The sequence below is a fragment of the Pinus tabuliformis genome, chromosome 9, assembly GCF_031772625.1.
Source record: "Pinus tabuliformis cultivar Carrire ecotype Pingquan chromosome 9, CPIR1, whole genome shotgun sequence".
Classification (NCBI taxonomy): Eukaryota; Viridiplantae; Streptophyta; class Pinopsida; order Pinales; family Pinaceae; genus Pinus; species Pinus tabuliformis.
This window is the reverse complement of record NC_142307.1, coordinates 1817786076-1817802183: the sequence shown is the minus strand read 5'-3', so window position 1 is coordinate 1817802183 and position 16108 is coordinate 1817786076. Positions and strand designations below refer to the sequence as shown.

The 16108-nt window shown below is 32.6% G+C and overlaps 1 protein-coding gene across 1 annotated transcript; it reads left to right on the top strand.

Moving 5' to 3' along the window:
- The first annotated feature begins 13724 nt into the window (after positions 1 to 13724).
- On the top strand, positions 13725 to 14806 carry LOC149156053 (uncharacterized). Its single transcript, XM_089441540.1, has 2 exons — positions 13725 to 14407; positions 14574 to 14806. Exon 1 carries the CDS (start codon positions 13755 to 13757, stop codon positions 14400 to 14402), a length of 648 nt encoding a protein of 215 aa, XP_089297666.1. The 5' UTR covers positions 13725 to 13754; the 3' UTR covers positions 14403 to 14407; positions 14574 to 14806.
- The last annotated feature ends 1302 nt before the right edge of the window (positions 14807 to 16108 follow it).

Sequence of the window (16108 nt, the reverse complement as noted above, 5' to 3'; positions counted from 1 at the left end):
TTGGCTCCTCTACTTCCACATACCAAACACTCACGCATTCTGTAACGTTCATGTCGCATGCAATATTTTTAATTTATAATCTGTAGAAATCCTTTCATGTTAAATACTTTCGTCTGGTTTACCGTATTGTAATTGGCGACAGAGGCGTAACGTCTATACTGTATAGAATTATATGGAGAGTACTTATGTGCACGAGATTTGGGTCGGGCTCTACTAGCTCAGATGTATAGATATATTGAATAGACAACACTTGTCATGCCTCTTGCGCTATTAGATACGTCTAAACTCAGAAATATTTATATGATTCGTATGGTTTAAATATCATTAGTTATGGTCGTCACGTTGTTATAGTTGGTTTTTTCGTTTAATATAAATCGATATACGACCTCTTTATTGTATTTTCTTAATGGGTTGTTTATCGATTTGTGGCAAATTATATGGGACTTTAACGTTCCTTTGAGTTGCTGTAAATATTTTATGAAGTTAAACGAAAACCTCTGAGGGGTTAATAACCGTAACACCTGTAAACGAAAACCTGTTAGGGGTTAATAACCTGAAAACCTGCAAGTATATAAAGTGTGAAAGGCATTTATTCAAATGAATATTATGAAAATTTATACCTGGAATAATAATAAATGAATGTTCTAAAGCGCTTATACTCAGAGCCTTAGTGTTAATAGAAGCCAGTATTATAATTTATAAGCTGATCGTTTTTAATGTTTTGTAATTTGTAGCATACACGTATTCTTATGTTAAGGTAATTTTGCTTCCTGCACTTATTTATATAATTTATAAGCTAATCGTTTTTAACGTTTTGTAATTTGTAGTATACACGTATTCTTATGTTAAGGTAATTTTACTTCTCCCAATTCTTTATATAATTTATAAGCTAATCGTTTTTAACGTTTTGTAATTTGTAGTATACACGTATTCTTATGTTAAGGTCATTTTACTTCTTCCACTTATTTATATAATTTATAAGCTAATCGTTTTTAACGTTTTGTAACTTGTAGTATACACATATTCTTATTTTAAGGTCATTTTACTTCTTCCACTTATTTATGTGATGGTGCATATATCGTTATAGGATTTTTGTATATATCTGAGATGGTTTAGCGGAAACATACTTTAATGTGTTGGAGTGCTGAAGTATTTTCATAGATGTAGATTTAAATATTTTGAAATATAAGTGTTTTATAAATATATGTTTACTTATTATGTTGTTATTAAAGATATGGAATGAAAATATATAACTTTGGATATATTTTTTTCAATTTTAGACAAATTGCTTTTATATATGGTGAAAGAGGCTTGATAAAAAAGTTAAATAAGGTCATTATTATGGACATCAAAGTGTTAGAAGATTAACCTTTAGTGATTTTTTAGATAATTTGTTAAATTTTATGTCTACGTATAATTTAGATTTTAAAAGTGACTTAATTTGTAAAAATGTTTAAGTTTGAATGATTAATTTTAAACTAAAAATTAACTCAAATGAAATTTGAAGGATATTAAAGAAATTGCAATTAAAGAAATATAGAAGATTAAGAAGAGAAGAAAATAAGAACGATATCCAATTGTTAACAAAGTTTGTCTAGTGTGGACTACATTCTTCGGTCCTACCTCCAAGGGCATGGCCTCTTTTATTATTCATATGTTAAATGTGAACACCACATCATATCTCCTGTTCTCTACTAATCCTACCACGTCAACTTAATATGAATGCCACATCAACTCCATACTACGACATGTTCATTTGTAGGACTGCTATGTGGCACCTCTGCTAGCATTTTTTCATGTTTCGCATAAACCTCAAAATGCCATAACCTTCACATATGAATTATGTTTTCACTTGTTCAAGTTGTTTTACAATCATCTCATCAAGCTCTTCAACATGGAGCTACTTCCAACAGGTTTTGATCACTTTGAATTTTGAGGCTTTTTTAGATCCGCCCAGATCATTTCTCCCCATTAGGAGGCTTTTGGACCTCCAAAATGTTTTTACTCAGACACCAAGTGTAGGTATTGCCTCCCCACTAGTGCAATATCTATTGACCCTACTCTATGCACTTGAATCGTCACAATAAACTTCCCTATGGTTATTAATGAGAGGTCATATTTCACATGATGAGCTGGGATGATGCACACAATTCCATCCTTGAAAAGGAGATACCCTTTTTTCCTTCCTGAAGAAGATCACTTTTTTTATCCAAGGAGTATGGAATCTGAAGCATGATTCCACAAATAACCAATGGAAACACATGTAGTTCAACTTCATCCACAATTTTTGATGTGATAGCAAACCTAGGTTTACATTTTTCAATTACTTGCAACCTAACATTCCTACATACCCATCTAAGAGGATAAGGTTTTGGATATGTTGTTTCCAATTTAAGCTTCTTTACAATTGCCTTGGATATTAGATTGGGTTGAGAACCAATGTCAAACAAGGTATCAACTGTTGAATTGAGGCTTCTGTGATCCATAATATTTATAAGTAGGACTTCGGCATAAAAAAAAAATCAAGTACAAGGATTTGAACTTGTAACCTTTAATATACGAACTGTAATTGTATAAGCTTTGCTAACCCCAATTCCTTTTTCTTTTCAAATAAGTAGGACGCCGAAGTCATACTTATAAAAAGGTATCAACTTTTGTATGTTTGGTTACCACCCTTATATGGAAAAGTTCATTTCTCTTTCTTGCAAAAATAGAAGGTGAAATAGAAAAAACAGAACAAACATGTGAAGAAGATATACCTTTCAACCCCATCACCATCATTTGTCTCTCATGGATGGATTCTAATCCTGGATCATGTTAAAATAAATTAGCCTCCCTCTAGCCTTCTTACACTTCTCACTAGCAACTCAGTCTCTATTGGAGATGTGCATTACTGGCCTAGAATAACTCACACTTTCTATAAATTGGCACTTGGTGAGTTGTCTTGCCTCCCTTTGTCACTAGAAACTACTTTCACTACCTTATGAAACTAGATCCATGATCTTGTTTTTATCTATGGCTCTTTTGACGACCCACACTAGGGTTACACGAAACTCACACTAGGTTTTGCGACCCTTTCTAAAAATGATTCTACCTGCTTCCTCTTTCCAATATATCACTGGAGAAACAATATAAAATAATTGTAATTCTCTTCATGTTTCTCCCTCACACTGATGCTCCTCCACTCGCGCAAATTCTTACCCCATTGAATCACTCTGTACTGGGAAATTCACAGTGCCTTTATAATCAGCTCTCCCACTTGTGTCTCTCCTCATCCCATCGATTTGCTCTTATAATCTCTCATTGGAGCTTCAATGGCCATGATTATATCCTCATCAATGCTTAAGATCATCTTAGACTCGATCCATGTGAGTGTCTATATCATTCTCAATCATCCTCAATTAATTCTCATTAATTAATCATTTTTCCTAAGTTACACTTAGGCAATTTTTAATTATTGATCAATTAATTTAATTGAGGTGGTTCACAATCTTATCTCATGAAACCTTTTCTAGGTTTTTGACAAATCACGTTCCTTAGCCTCTTCGACAAAAATCGAGACTATAACACTTCTCCGATGTTGTAAAAACTAACACCAAGCATGTCCAACTCTTTCCTTTCTTTGTCTATAGTTGTATATTTCAATTGTTTTCATGGACTAGGTTTTAATTTCATTCATAGACAAGATTTCAAATGCTCTCATAGATTATATTTTCATGATCTCATAAATTAAGTTTGTATGCTTTCATCGATTAAGCTTCAATGCTTTCATAAATTAGATTTACCTACTTTCATATATTAAATTTCCAATGCTTTCTTATACTAAGATTACTATAGCCTTCCTAGACTAAGATTTATGTTGCCTTCCTAGATTATATTTCAATTGCTTTCTTAGAATAAGAGTTATATCACCTTCCTAGTCTATATTTCTTTTGTTTTCCTAGATTAAAATTTTCTTTCATGTCAATTTACCTTCTTTCATAGAATAGAACTTCCTTTCATGTCAAATTACATTTATGGGTGGGAGATCACGACCAAGAAAGAAACTGGAATAATGTTCAAACAAATGTTGGAAAGCAAGGAGTACAATAAAGATTGGTTCTAAACACTAATTATGCCACAACATTCCTACATTCTTAAAAAAAAAATCGCACCGAGTTCATATGTACAATTGGTCTCTCATATCCTAGTAGACATTGACATATATTTTTCAAAGTTGGATATGAGCACACTAGAGGTCTTTATACATAAATGGCTTCACTAGAAATACACCCACACTTGACAAAAGCTTTCATTTTTCAAGTAGGGTAGAATTAGGAAATAAAGTCAAGGTATTGTTTTTGAGTTTTCATTTTGAAGTTTGCCTTTGTAGGATTTTGTTTATTTTCTTAGAAATTTCATTTGAGGGTGCAGTGAGAAATATCTCCTTGACTAACTATTGGCAGGAAGATCCATAGGAGAAGAGACATATATCATGGAAGGAAACATGTAGAGTTTGAGGAGCTAAAAAACTAAGGTATGAGATAAATTATTCTTATTATGTTATTCAAATTTCATATTTCAAATATATAAACAATTGTTAGAGTTCTTGAGTATGCTCTCTTCTCATGGCTAGATGCGATCTGGAAGATCAGAAAGGTAAATTTGAATAATGAGCTTTGTAATATCTAATTTGATTTGAAATTTCATAATAAAATTCATAGATGTTTAAGTTTTGAAGAAAAAAAAAAGAAAATGACTATGAGATCTAAAAAATACGGGCTATTAAGAAAAAACATTTTAATTTCGAACTCTAACTTACGACTAGATTTGCCTCAAAATTGCTAAAAAGAATTTATTTATTTTTATTTAAAAAAACCTAATTATACTTTTCAAATATCTTTGTTTTATTATTAAATTAAAAAAATAATAAAGAAAAAGAATATATATATATATATATATATATATATATATATATATATATATATAATCAATAAAAAAACTAATAATGATAAAAAATAAAGATATGTAAACAAAACAAAAGTGTAAGAACCTAAAGCAAATAACAAAAACACAAAACAAAACAAAATGTACATAATAAAATAAACAAAAGTTGTGAACAAATAAAACCAAAACCAAGCATTAAAAACCTACATTGAAATCAATTTAAAGAAGGGTTATAGTTGTTGGTATGATGTGGTACATGAAATACATGCCTACTACATCATTGATCAAATTTGACATATATATTTCCCGGGCCTTGGTCTCTTGCAAAAGAAACAACATAGCCTCTTGCAAAATAAAATATTTGATTGCACAACCATTCAATCTCTAGTTTAATGAATAAAATCATGAACGGTATGTCGAAAAATCCATCATTTTTTGGACAAGATGACGAGTTTAAATTGAAATAAAATTTTGCAATGGAATTTTAAAATTATGACATGTTGCTAGAGCGATTGGATTGTTTGGATTTTGAGGCAAGGATCTCAGGATCAGTCTTGTCTAGCACTTTATTTAAAAATGCATTTTAGAGTTACTAAAATTAAAGTAACCTATTTTTGACTGCATATCACGAGCTCAATACATGGTCTAGTGGTAAATTGCAATGTTTGTGGAGAACATGTCTCAAGTTTGATTTTGATTGTGGCTTATTTGTTGTATTGTTGAAATATATTTTGGTCAACCTAAGGCTTCCATGTCGAAACCAAACATTGGCCGATGTGGTAGTCTATGATTGGACCACATGGAAACTTCTTTGTTAGCTACCATGCCATCACCCACTCAACTTCCACATATTCAATTGCAACCTCATCAGTGTGGTCATTTCCTAATCAGTCAACACATCATTTCCTAGTGAACTTCCATGTCAGTGCCACATCAGCATCATTGCCAATGACCTCATCAACAACATGGTTAACTACCACATCAACATATAATCTACCCAGTCACCACCATATAATCCATGTGTCACTTTCTACATCTTCCATGTTGTACTCTCTTGTCACGCCATTTGGGACTCATTGGTGCTGCCACATGGCACCCCTGCACAACTTTTTTCCAATTTCCTAAAAACATTAGAAGACCATAAATTTCGGATACGATGTCCATTTGAGGTGATTCGAGCTTCATTGGAAAGTTATCAACGATATCTACATCATGGTAAAATTTGTATCAATATTTGACACTATCAAAAAAGGTCTTTTATTTCGAATTTTATAACAATTAGACTTCGAAAAATAATCATATCATTAAAACATGTTTCTAATATGAAGTTTTTGTAATTCATTTTTTTACTCACTCAAATTAGACATAAAATGAAGAAGTTATCAATGAAAAAATGATGATTAGTCTAAGATGGATCACTTCCTGACAAATAAAAAGTGGATTTCATTTTTACTTATCTTCCTTGTAATTATTTTAGTAGCACAATTTTTTATTTTGTTGCATATATATCGGATGAAGAGAGACTAGTCACCTATCTCATTTAAAAATATTAAGTTTTATTGCAGATCAATACTGTGTTTTTGTAGGTTCCAAGACAATCAAAGAAGACAAATCTATGGACAAGTTATTTTCACATACCAAATTCTTTTCAGAAGAGCATGTCTCAATGAAATCATGAAGAAGTAAAGCCAATTTCAAGTCAATCACACCCATCATGCTATTTCAACTTATTGATTTTCCTCCCTCTAATATTTATAGTCCATCCATGTTGAAGTCCAAATTTTCATCATCCTACCACTAGTAGATCACAACTTCAAAACCATTTTTCCTTTGAAAGTTTCACCTTTCCTGCCTCACCTACATTCACCTTTAACCCATGAAAAAGGTTATTCATCTCACTTACCATCATGAGTAACATGTTTTTCCTCTTTATTTTTCCAAATAAATCCTACTTGATAACACAATTCTTTAATTTATGGTTCCTTAAATAATTACTTTATACTCTTTTTACATGATGGGGGATTGATTAAAGCCTCCCTTCTAACAAGCTTGACACAATGACTTCAATGCATTATCTAGGATTGATAATAGAGATAATTTTAGTACCTTGAGGATTGTATGCCTTAATAGTAGGTTATCTTGCCAATAACAATTGGAATACATGAATGTCTTATGTTTTTTGGATCTTCTAGGAGACCCAATAACAACTCATTTATTCTTTCCTAGTAAGATGTACTTGGTCATCTTGACTAGCATTGACATTAATAGTGAGTACTCTTGTGTTGGTTAACGGTATTCATTAATCGCTAGTAATCCAACTATTTCTTTCTATGTTTTACTTTAGAAAAAATTGTTCATATAGATAATAATTATGCCATGATGTAGATATGAACGGAGACTATATGGTTTAAGAAACTTGTATCAACATTCCAATAAATCAATATTCAATTTCAAAATTTAGCATCAGTAGCTTAGTTCGAGTAATAAGAAGGTACAAAGGTTCCAATTTCATATTTCATCCTCTATTTATACAACCAAGAGAAGAAGAAGTAGATCAGATTATTTCTCATCACATTTCATGATTCAGAAGTAATAGCCAATATCTCCCAGGCGCATAGCTTATTGAGTTTTCATGTAGGTGAAGGTATGTTGTTTTCAAAAGTTTAATCAATAATTTCTTGAATTCTAAAAGACATGTATTTGGAAAATTTATCATGTGACATTGCTTTCCCCATTTTTCCAAATATGAAAAACACCTTAAATTGTGGGGGGTGGGGGTGGGGGGGAGGTGTATTCATTACCATTTATCAATGCCATATTACATATTCCATAACCTCATATATTTCTAACCAACATGTTTCTCGCAACTGATTGTTGTTTCTTTTTGGTTCAAAGATTGATATGTTTTGAAAATATTCAAATGATGTGAAAGGATCACTTTATATGTATAAGAGTGGGTCTTCATTTAAAATTCATTTTCAAGTATTTTTGTTGTAGCAATAAGAGTAATAAAATGAGATTGTTGCCACACAAGAACCAATGCTTGAAATACTTATGGTTTCCACACAAGAACCAACCACAAAAGCTGCCACTTAGAGATGTTCCAGAGAAATAAGATTCTACACAATAGCAAGCTATTTGAAAAAAATATAATTGAAGAAGACATAGCAAGTCTTGGAGAGTATCTTAAAGTCACAGAATGACTTAATATTTCACTCCTCAAGGCTACAAAAAATAGAGCAAAAGGCTATAGAAAATGACATGACTTCAATCCATGAGAGTCAATGGAAAGTTGCATGAGGACTGCAATATCTTAAGCCAAGGGGAAATATTGGGTCTCCAAAATGTCATATTTTTCACTCTCTTTTATTTAATTTTCCTTCATTTTTTATTATATTTCGGAGGTCCGTAACCTTACATTAAGACCATTTTCAATGATTATATATGGGTTTATACTTATTATTTTACAAAACATTTATTTTAGTATTTTGATTGAATTTATGATTAAATATTATAAAAGTAACATGTTTGGACTTATATCTAAGAGGTCAATGAGTATTATGATGATTGTAGTTATATTTGAAGATTCCAGGAAAATCATATTTGGCCACTAAGCCTGAAATTCAAATTTTCTCTTCAAACTCTTGAAGGTTTGATGAACATTTGAGATGATTATTCAAGCACATTCAATGCAGAAGAATCATGGTAGTTTTGATAAGTGTCTCCTATAAAATATATTAAATATTTCTTAGAGGATTTGTCGAGATAATGATCTCCTATCTTTAGAAAATTGGTTGTACGTATTTGAGAGAAAAGTGGATATGAAATTTTAATTTCTTATCCTCTTCTCAAAGCAAATCGTGTATGAATAGAAGTGCTTTCTCCATTGAGAGGGGAGGGAGGGAGAAGAAGTTTAGAATTTGTAATCAAAATACTTGAAGAGATATATACATAGCTACACTTCAAACTTTTGGAACTTGCTCTAAGATTAGTTCACTTAACATGTTGTGATGTGCTACTTTTCAACTTCTAGCGTGCTTGATGAGAATTGGAGTGCCCCCTTAGTCAAGCATATCCATTATTTATTTTCTTTGTCTATAGTTGTATATTTCAATTTCTTTCATAGAATAGGTTTTAATTGTTGTCATAGACTCGATTTCAAATGCTTTCATACAGTAGATTTGCATGCTTTCATAGATTATGTTTACATATTTTCATAGATCAAGTTTCCATGGTTTCATAGATTAGATTTACCTACTTTCATAGATTAAAGTTCCAATTCCTTCATAAACTAAGGTTTCCATTGTTTTCCTAGATTAAATTTCTAATAATTTCGTAGACTAATATTTATATTCCTTTCCTAGATTAAATTTCCACTGCTTTCCTAAATTAAGATTTCTATCACTTTCATATTTTTGGTTTCTATTACTTTCCTAGATTAAAATTTTGTTTCATGTCAATTTACTTGATTTAATAGAATGGGAGTTCCTTTCATGTCAATTTACATTTGATAGAATAAGAAATTGAGTCATTACATATATTTTTTCATGCACTTCATATGTTTTCAAACATAGATTGATAATTTAATACGATATAACTCTAATGCAATTGAATTGGAAAAAAATGGAATTTGTGAACTCCCTTCCATATTTCATGTTTTTTCGTATATGAATGCGATTTGGCTATTATTATAGTTTTGGGTGCACACTAAGTTTCCTTCCACAGAGGAAAACATTATCTTGTTTTATTTCTTATGTGTATTGTAGATAATATAAGAGAGCATGGAGCAGGATATTCAAAATGAAGTAGGTTATATAAAAATTCCATAGGGTCTACATATTACAACAACATGAATGGATAAAGAAGTACATTCTTCTCATCCTCTTCTTTGGTATCAACGATTGTTAATGCATTATATATAGGGAGTTTACTTGGATCAATCAGACATTGCCTAGTCAATCTTGAGGAAATATTGGTGGATCAACAACTCCTTAACCTTTGAGTGAATTTGAATCCAACACTATCTTAATTAGTTAATAGATTTATTGTTTAATAGTTTCCTTAGATTCATTACTTCTATTCTCTATTTGGTACTTGATTCAATAGTGTGTTATAGGTACGCCTGCTTATATTGATATTTTATGAATTTAATAGAAAATCATCATATGGCGTCTCTCACCTTATGGAAAAAGTGAAATACTGTGATTGGTGGATTTGATGACAACAATCCCTATAAATGTCAATTTAAGGGATAAAATCATATATTACTTAGTTAGTTGCTTTATATTTCTTGTTAGAGTAGGCTCTCATCTTGCACATACTACATTTGCATTCCATAAGCCTATATCTCGTATTAATAATTTAATGTCACAAAATTTATGTATATAAATATCCTAATAGTATATTGAATACGAATTTGCTCTGGGTAGTCATCTAGTGATACATCCATCTGAAATTATTTTGATTCTATATATTCGTGACACTTGAAACATCAGTCATCGTGATTATAACAAAGATAGAGGCATTGATGTTTTTCCATCTTTTCAAGAGATAACTTGTGGGTGTACACTATCTATAAGTTAGACAAATTAGGGGTAGTTTCCACATGGGGGTTGGCATGAGTAAATAATGGTCCCTTAGTTTCTCCATTGATGCCTATGTTATTTTATTTGGCTATGTGAGAAGATTCCAACCATGTTTATGGGTGCTATATCATGGCATGTGATTTAATTTCATCCTTCAAACCACTAGTGACGTATTATTTAAACAATATATCAGATTGGCACTATGTTTGTATTGAAATTGCTCTAAGGTGTTAATATGTTCCATAATTATATCTATTTGACATTCCAAATGGGGTGGCACACTCAAATTAGCATGAAGTACTTGGAAAAACTAGATCCCAAAAATGTAGCCTTTATAATCCTTCTCATACCATTTCCATCACTATCAATGTTCAATATCCAAATATAATACCCTAATGTTTAGTTTATGTAAGTAATTACTAATGCCATCTAGAGAGAAATATTGTTCCACTTGGGTAACCCAATTAAGGGATATGACCCATCAAAATATTTCATGTTAGCCTTTAGAAAATAATTCCATGAATTGTGATCTTTAATGCGTGGGTGGTGATTATCATAAAATAGGCACGTAATTCAAGGGTAGTAAATTTCTCTTTCATTGGACCAATGACCTCCTACATTAAGCATCCAAGTAATGCTTTCAAGATGCTTTCTTATTTTCTCATTCTTTCATTTATCTATTTGAGTGTAGACTCAATATCAACCATCTTGTGTTTTAGTTGTAGGCAATCAACATGCTATCTCTTCGCTAGTCCTAAGGTAATGGGGCATATTATTGGGTCATTGGGGTTTCCATGTTATGAGCTTTGATCATGGGACAGCTAAATATTATTTGGAAGGATCGTACTCCACGTATCTCACTACAACAAATGGTGTGAGATGACTTAAGTATACCCCAAATTATTGTATTATTAGGCACACCCAATGAGCATTATTTAATAGGTGAACCCCAAATCACTATATTAATGAACCCACACAAGAAGTGTTATATAGAAGATATATCTCCATAATTAACATGATTTAAGTAATCTTTTCAGATAGGTCTCCTGCAATAATGTCGATGGGACATAGAAGTTTTTCATTTGTTTTGTACTAATCCTTTATAACTATTTCTCATGGTTGATTATCATCGTGGTAAAAGAATATTCAAATTTCTTTTGGAAGTAAATAGATAGGAATTTCATTGGCTCACTACATAACATAGGGTTTGTAGGGTTCTAGAGACAAAGGAGTGTGAAAAAGTGATATATCTCTTTGATATACATGTGAGTTCCATTAGTCGTACTCAACCCAAAATATTTCGGCACTAAGTAGGATCAACCATGTCCTTAGTCATATGAGCTAACTACTTATGTACTAGAGAGGAATATTCCAAATTTTGTTCTCAATGTACTATAACAACAAGAAGATCGATTAGCTGATAAATAGTTGGTTTTAAATATACCTACAAAATTTCATATGTTAATGTTTTCTAAAGTGATACTACTTAAAGGGGTCCGAGTAGGGGTTACAAGCGTTCCCAAAATGTGTGTATTCTTCGCAAACATAGTTTTATCCATTGGGCAATAAATTGTTATTTTATTCAAAGAAGTTGGAACAGTTGACTAGCCTAAAAAATATTTTCCTAAAATTTGGAGATGTGCTTGCTAAAGAAAGAGTTCCAATACCACATATAGAATTCCTTAAGACTTGAAAATAGAAATGAAAATAGAGACACAAAGTATATAATTACGAATTAACTAGAAAAAACAAACAATAAAATAAAATCTATAAAGATATTGTTATTAAACATGTGAAGAAAAATGAAATGTTCACTTACTTCCTGAAGTGGGGTGATCTCCATTAAACATATCTCCAAATATACAATTCACAAAACAAACATATCATAATCTACTATCTATTTAAATAACTTTTTCCATACCAAAAATTCTAATTACTCAAACTCCCATTACCAATGGGTATTCAGTGAGTCTTATAAGATGGACTTCTTTATATTAAAAAAATATTCAATACTATCCAATGCACCTTATCCAAAAAGGACAACCACATACAACAATTAAATAACCACATACAACAATTAACTAACTTATATATAGCGTAAAGGAGGGAGGTTAGATTAAGACGAGAAATTAAAAGATGTTAAAGTAATTAATTTATATATATATTTTTTAATTCTAAACTTGTTAAAACTTCTCATTTTAAAGATTTTTATTCCTAAAACTCAAAATATTAAGGACTAATCGGGACTCTTTGTTTTGGATTTCTCATCTAACTCTTGACTTCACTCCTGTAATTGAAATACAAACTAGAGTTATGCTACTTGCAATTCTCCATGTTGGATCTTTACAACTTAAAGCAAGTTTTTTGTATTTTAAGAGCTCTAGATTTATCTTTTGTATGAGAACTCGCTGCAACAAGCAGCAAATATAAATAAGCTTGATAACACCATGTAAACGGTTTCTTCAAAAAGAGCAAAAGAGTCCATGAAAGAAGTTTTAATTAGACTTTGGTTCTTGAAAAGTCTACTTGATAGGATAGAATAACGGAAAGAAAATGCGTTTTGTTATAGGTCCTTATTGAATCCATTTTTCGGGGCGCTCATAAATTTTGTAATATTCCTTTATTCATCCTAAGACATCGTCTCCACTTCTCTTTTGACTTATGCATTGAAAAAGCGCAAATATTTTGTTGTTCGCGGTAAAGGCTGACCTGTATACCGCACTGTCGAGGAAAAGTATACTCCTTCCTTCCGCGTTATCCTTCGCTGCCTGACGTATTGTGACGGAAGGATCCCCAGCATAAAATATAGTTAATAAAGAGAAAACGCTGATCATGAATTGCGCATCATGGACAATCGGGATAAATTAATAAACGCAATCGGTTCATCCTCGAACCTGCGGAAATTTGATCAATATAAAGTTTATATATAATCATCTATGGGAAATAAAAAGTATCAAACTAATCCTTTCAGTTGTGAACACAAACCAGAAAAAACTGGCGCCTACAATGTGTTGGAGAAGCTACAATGAAGGTGTTCCTTTCTAGACACTGATGGCCCACATCATACATGATTACCGGACCACTGGATATATTTTCAAACAACCATTATCATTTCATCATCTCCACCACCTCCTTAACCTAATAGGCGGTTGTCTGGTCTATATAATCCCTAAACTCCACTCTCCCTTCCCATAGCATTCCTCTCCATTCAAATCGCTTGCATTTCCATTGGATTTCGTTGAGATGACAGGAACTCTTCGCCATCGTCCTCCTTTCCTGCTCCTCATCGTCTTCTCTATAATTTGCTCATATGCTTACTCTGATCCACATTCTCCATCTGCCAGGCCACCTTTCCAGCCCAATGACAAGCCTTTGCCAAGGCCTGATCCCTCTGTACCCCCACAGCCACACGCGAATCATTCTCCTTTCCCTGTTCACAAACCTCCCCAAGATCACATGAAACCACCTACCTTTCCTCCACACCCTATCGATTTTCCCCACCCTCCGCCACTGATTTCCAAACCCCACCCTTCTCCTCCAGGGAAACCCCATTATCCCATTAGACCTCCACCCCGAATTGTACCACTAAATGGCCATGTCCACGTGATGCCACCGTCTGCTCCTCATGATCAGAACCCGAAGCCCACTCCAAACAAACATCAGCCACCTCCCACTCCTATGGATGAGCACAAACCACCTTCTCCTCTCAATCCCAAAATTCCCAGGCATCACAAGATGCAGATACCTACTCCGTTCAACCACCACACGAACAAGCCTATTCATGATGCAAGGCCAGTCCATCCGTCACACGCTCCCAATGTCCACAAATCTTTACCCCCTCATGATCGCCACGGTGGCAGCTTTGCTGTGCCTCCTCCCAAACACCACTAATTAGCGTAAGTTCTCTTGGCTCCTCTACTTTTACATACCAAACACTTATGTCTCTCTCTTGCATACAGTAAGATTCATGTCGTATGCAATATTCAGGTAACAATATTTGAATTTATAATTCAGTGGAAATCCTTTAAGTTAAATCACATCGTTTTGCTCATTGTATTGTAGGCTGGTGGCAGAGACGCAACGTTTATATTATAGAGAATAATATGGAGAGTACGCATGTGCAGGAGAGGCGGCTCGGAAACTACTAGCTAAGACAGATAGATATATTGCATAGACTGATCTTGTGATCCCTCTTGCTCTATGCTAAGATCAGATCACAGTGCAAGATCTGTTTTAGAAAACTATGATAAATATTTGTATAATTTGAATAGTTTAAATTGCATAAGTTATGGTTACTCCGTTCTTATCGTTCGGTTTTTAGTTTTATATAAATTGGCTTCTCAATTGGTCTTGATGTGCATTTCAGTTGATGTATATCTTTTATTGTGTGAAGCGCCACCGATTAAATTAGTATCAAATAAAACCTGTGAGCGTTTATACTAATAACATTAAGACACGCAAGTTTATAAAGTGTGAAGGGCATTAATATAAAATTATTTTTATGATTTTATACCTGGAATAATAATAAATGAATAAGCAAAAGAGTTTATACTGAGAGCGTTAGCGTTAATACAACTCATATAATTTGAGTTGTTCTTTTAAACGTTTTGTAATTTGTGGTCCACGCGTATTCTAGTGCTATTGTCAATTTTTTTCTTCCTCTTATTTCGGTGATGGTGGATGGTGCATATATTTTCAAAGGATTTATGTATAAACTTTTGATGTCTAAGCAGAAACATACGTTTCCTGTTTTAAAATCATAGTTTTCAATCCCCAAGAAAATAGGTTATATATATATACTAAACAGTTAAACGATTTCAAATTTTCCTTATTTTATAAATAAAAAGCTCTTACTAGTTTCTAGTACCTAAAATAATACAATAATATCTTAAATATAAATACAAATAAACAAATATCTCTTATTCCTTATTAATTTAAAATTAATGTTTTATTTAGTGTTAAAATCAATGGTGATAATTATTTATAATTTTTTTTAAGAGAAGTTCAATTCAAGGTAGTTATATTATGAAGTTTCCTTTGATGTTTTGTCATGGTCTAAGCAGAATTCATCTCTTCCAGTATGTGTCAAGGACTTATATGAAGTCGTCTCATCAAATTTTCTGGCTCAGCCGTCTCCAATCTTACCTTTTATTTTCTGGAAAGCAGCTTGCCCGCTCAAGGCAATTTTATTCCCCTGGCTGGTCTTTTTCAACCAGAACCTCACATGGGAGGTCCTCCGAAGGAAAGGATGGTCTCGACCTAGCAGATGTGTAATGTGTGGACAAGCATCTGAATCCAATATCCACATGTTTTTCCAGCTCTTATCTGGCATGAGCTCTCTTCATCTCATGGTTTTTCTCTTCGGGTATTCTCTTCTGTTCATGAGGCTTTTAAGTGGTGGAGTACCCAACGCCCTGAATGTGTTCCTTATTTATCGCCACATGTTGGTGCCTTTGGAAGTGGAGGAATGCTTGTATTTTTCAGGACTCCATGACTCCTATCTCCTCCACATTGGTGCACATTACAGCTATTCTCTAGCCTGCTCAATGATGGCTTTGATCTATGCTGATCCTTTCCTTTCTTGGAAGATAACCTGT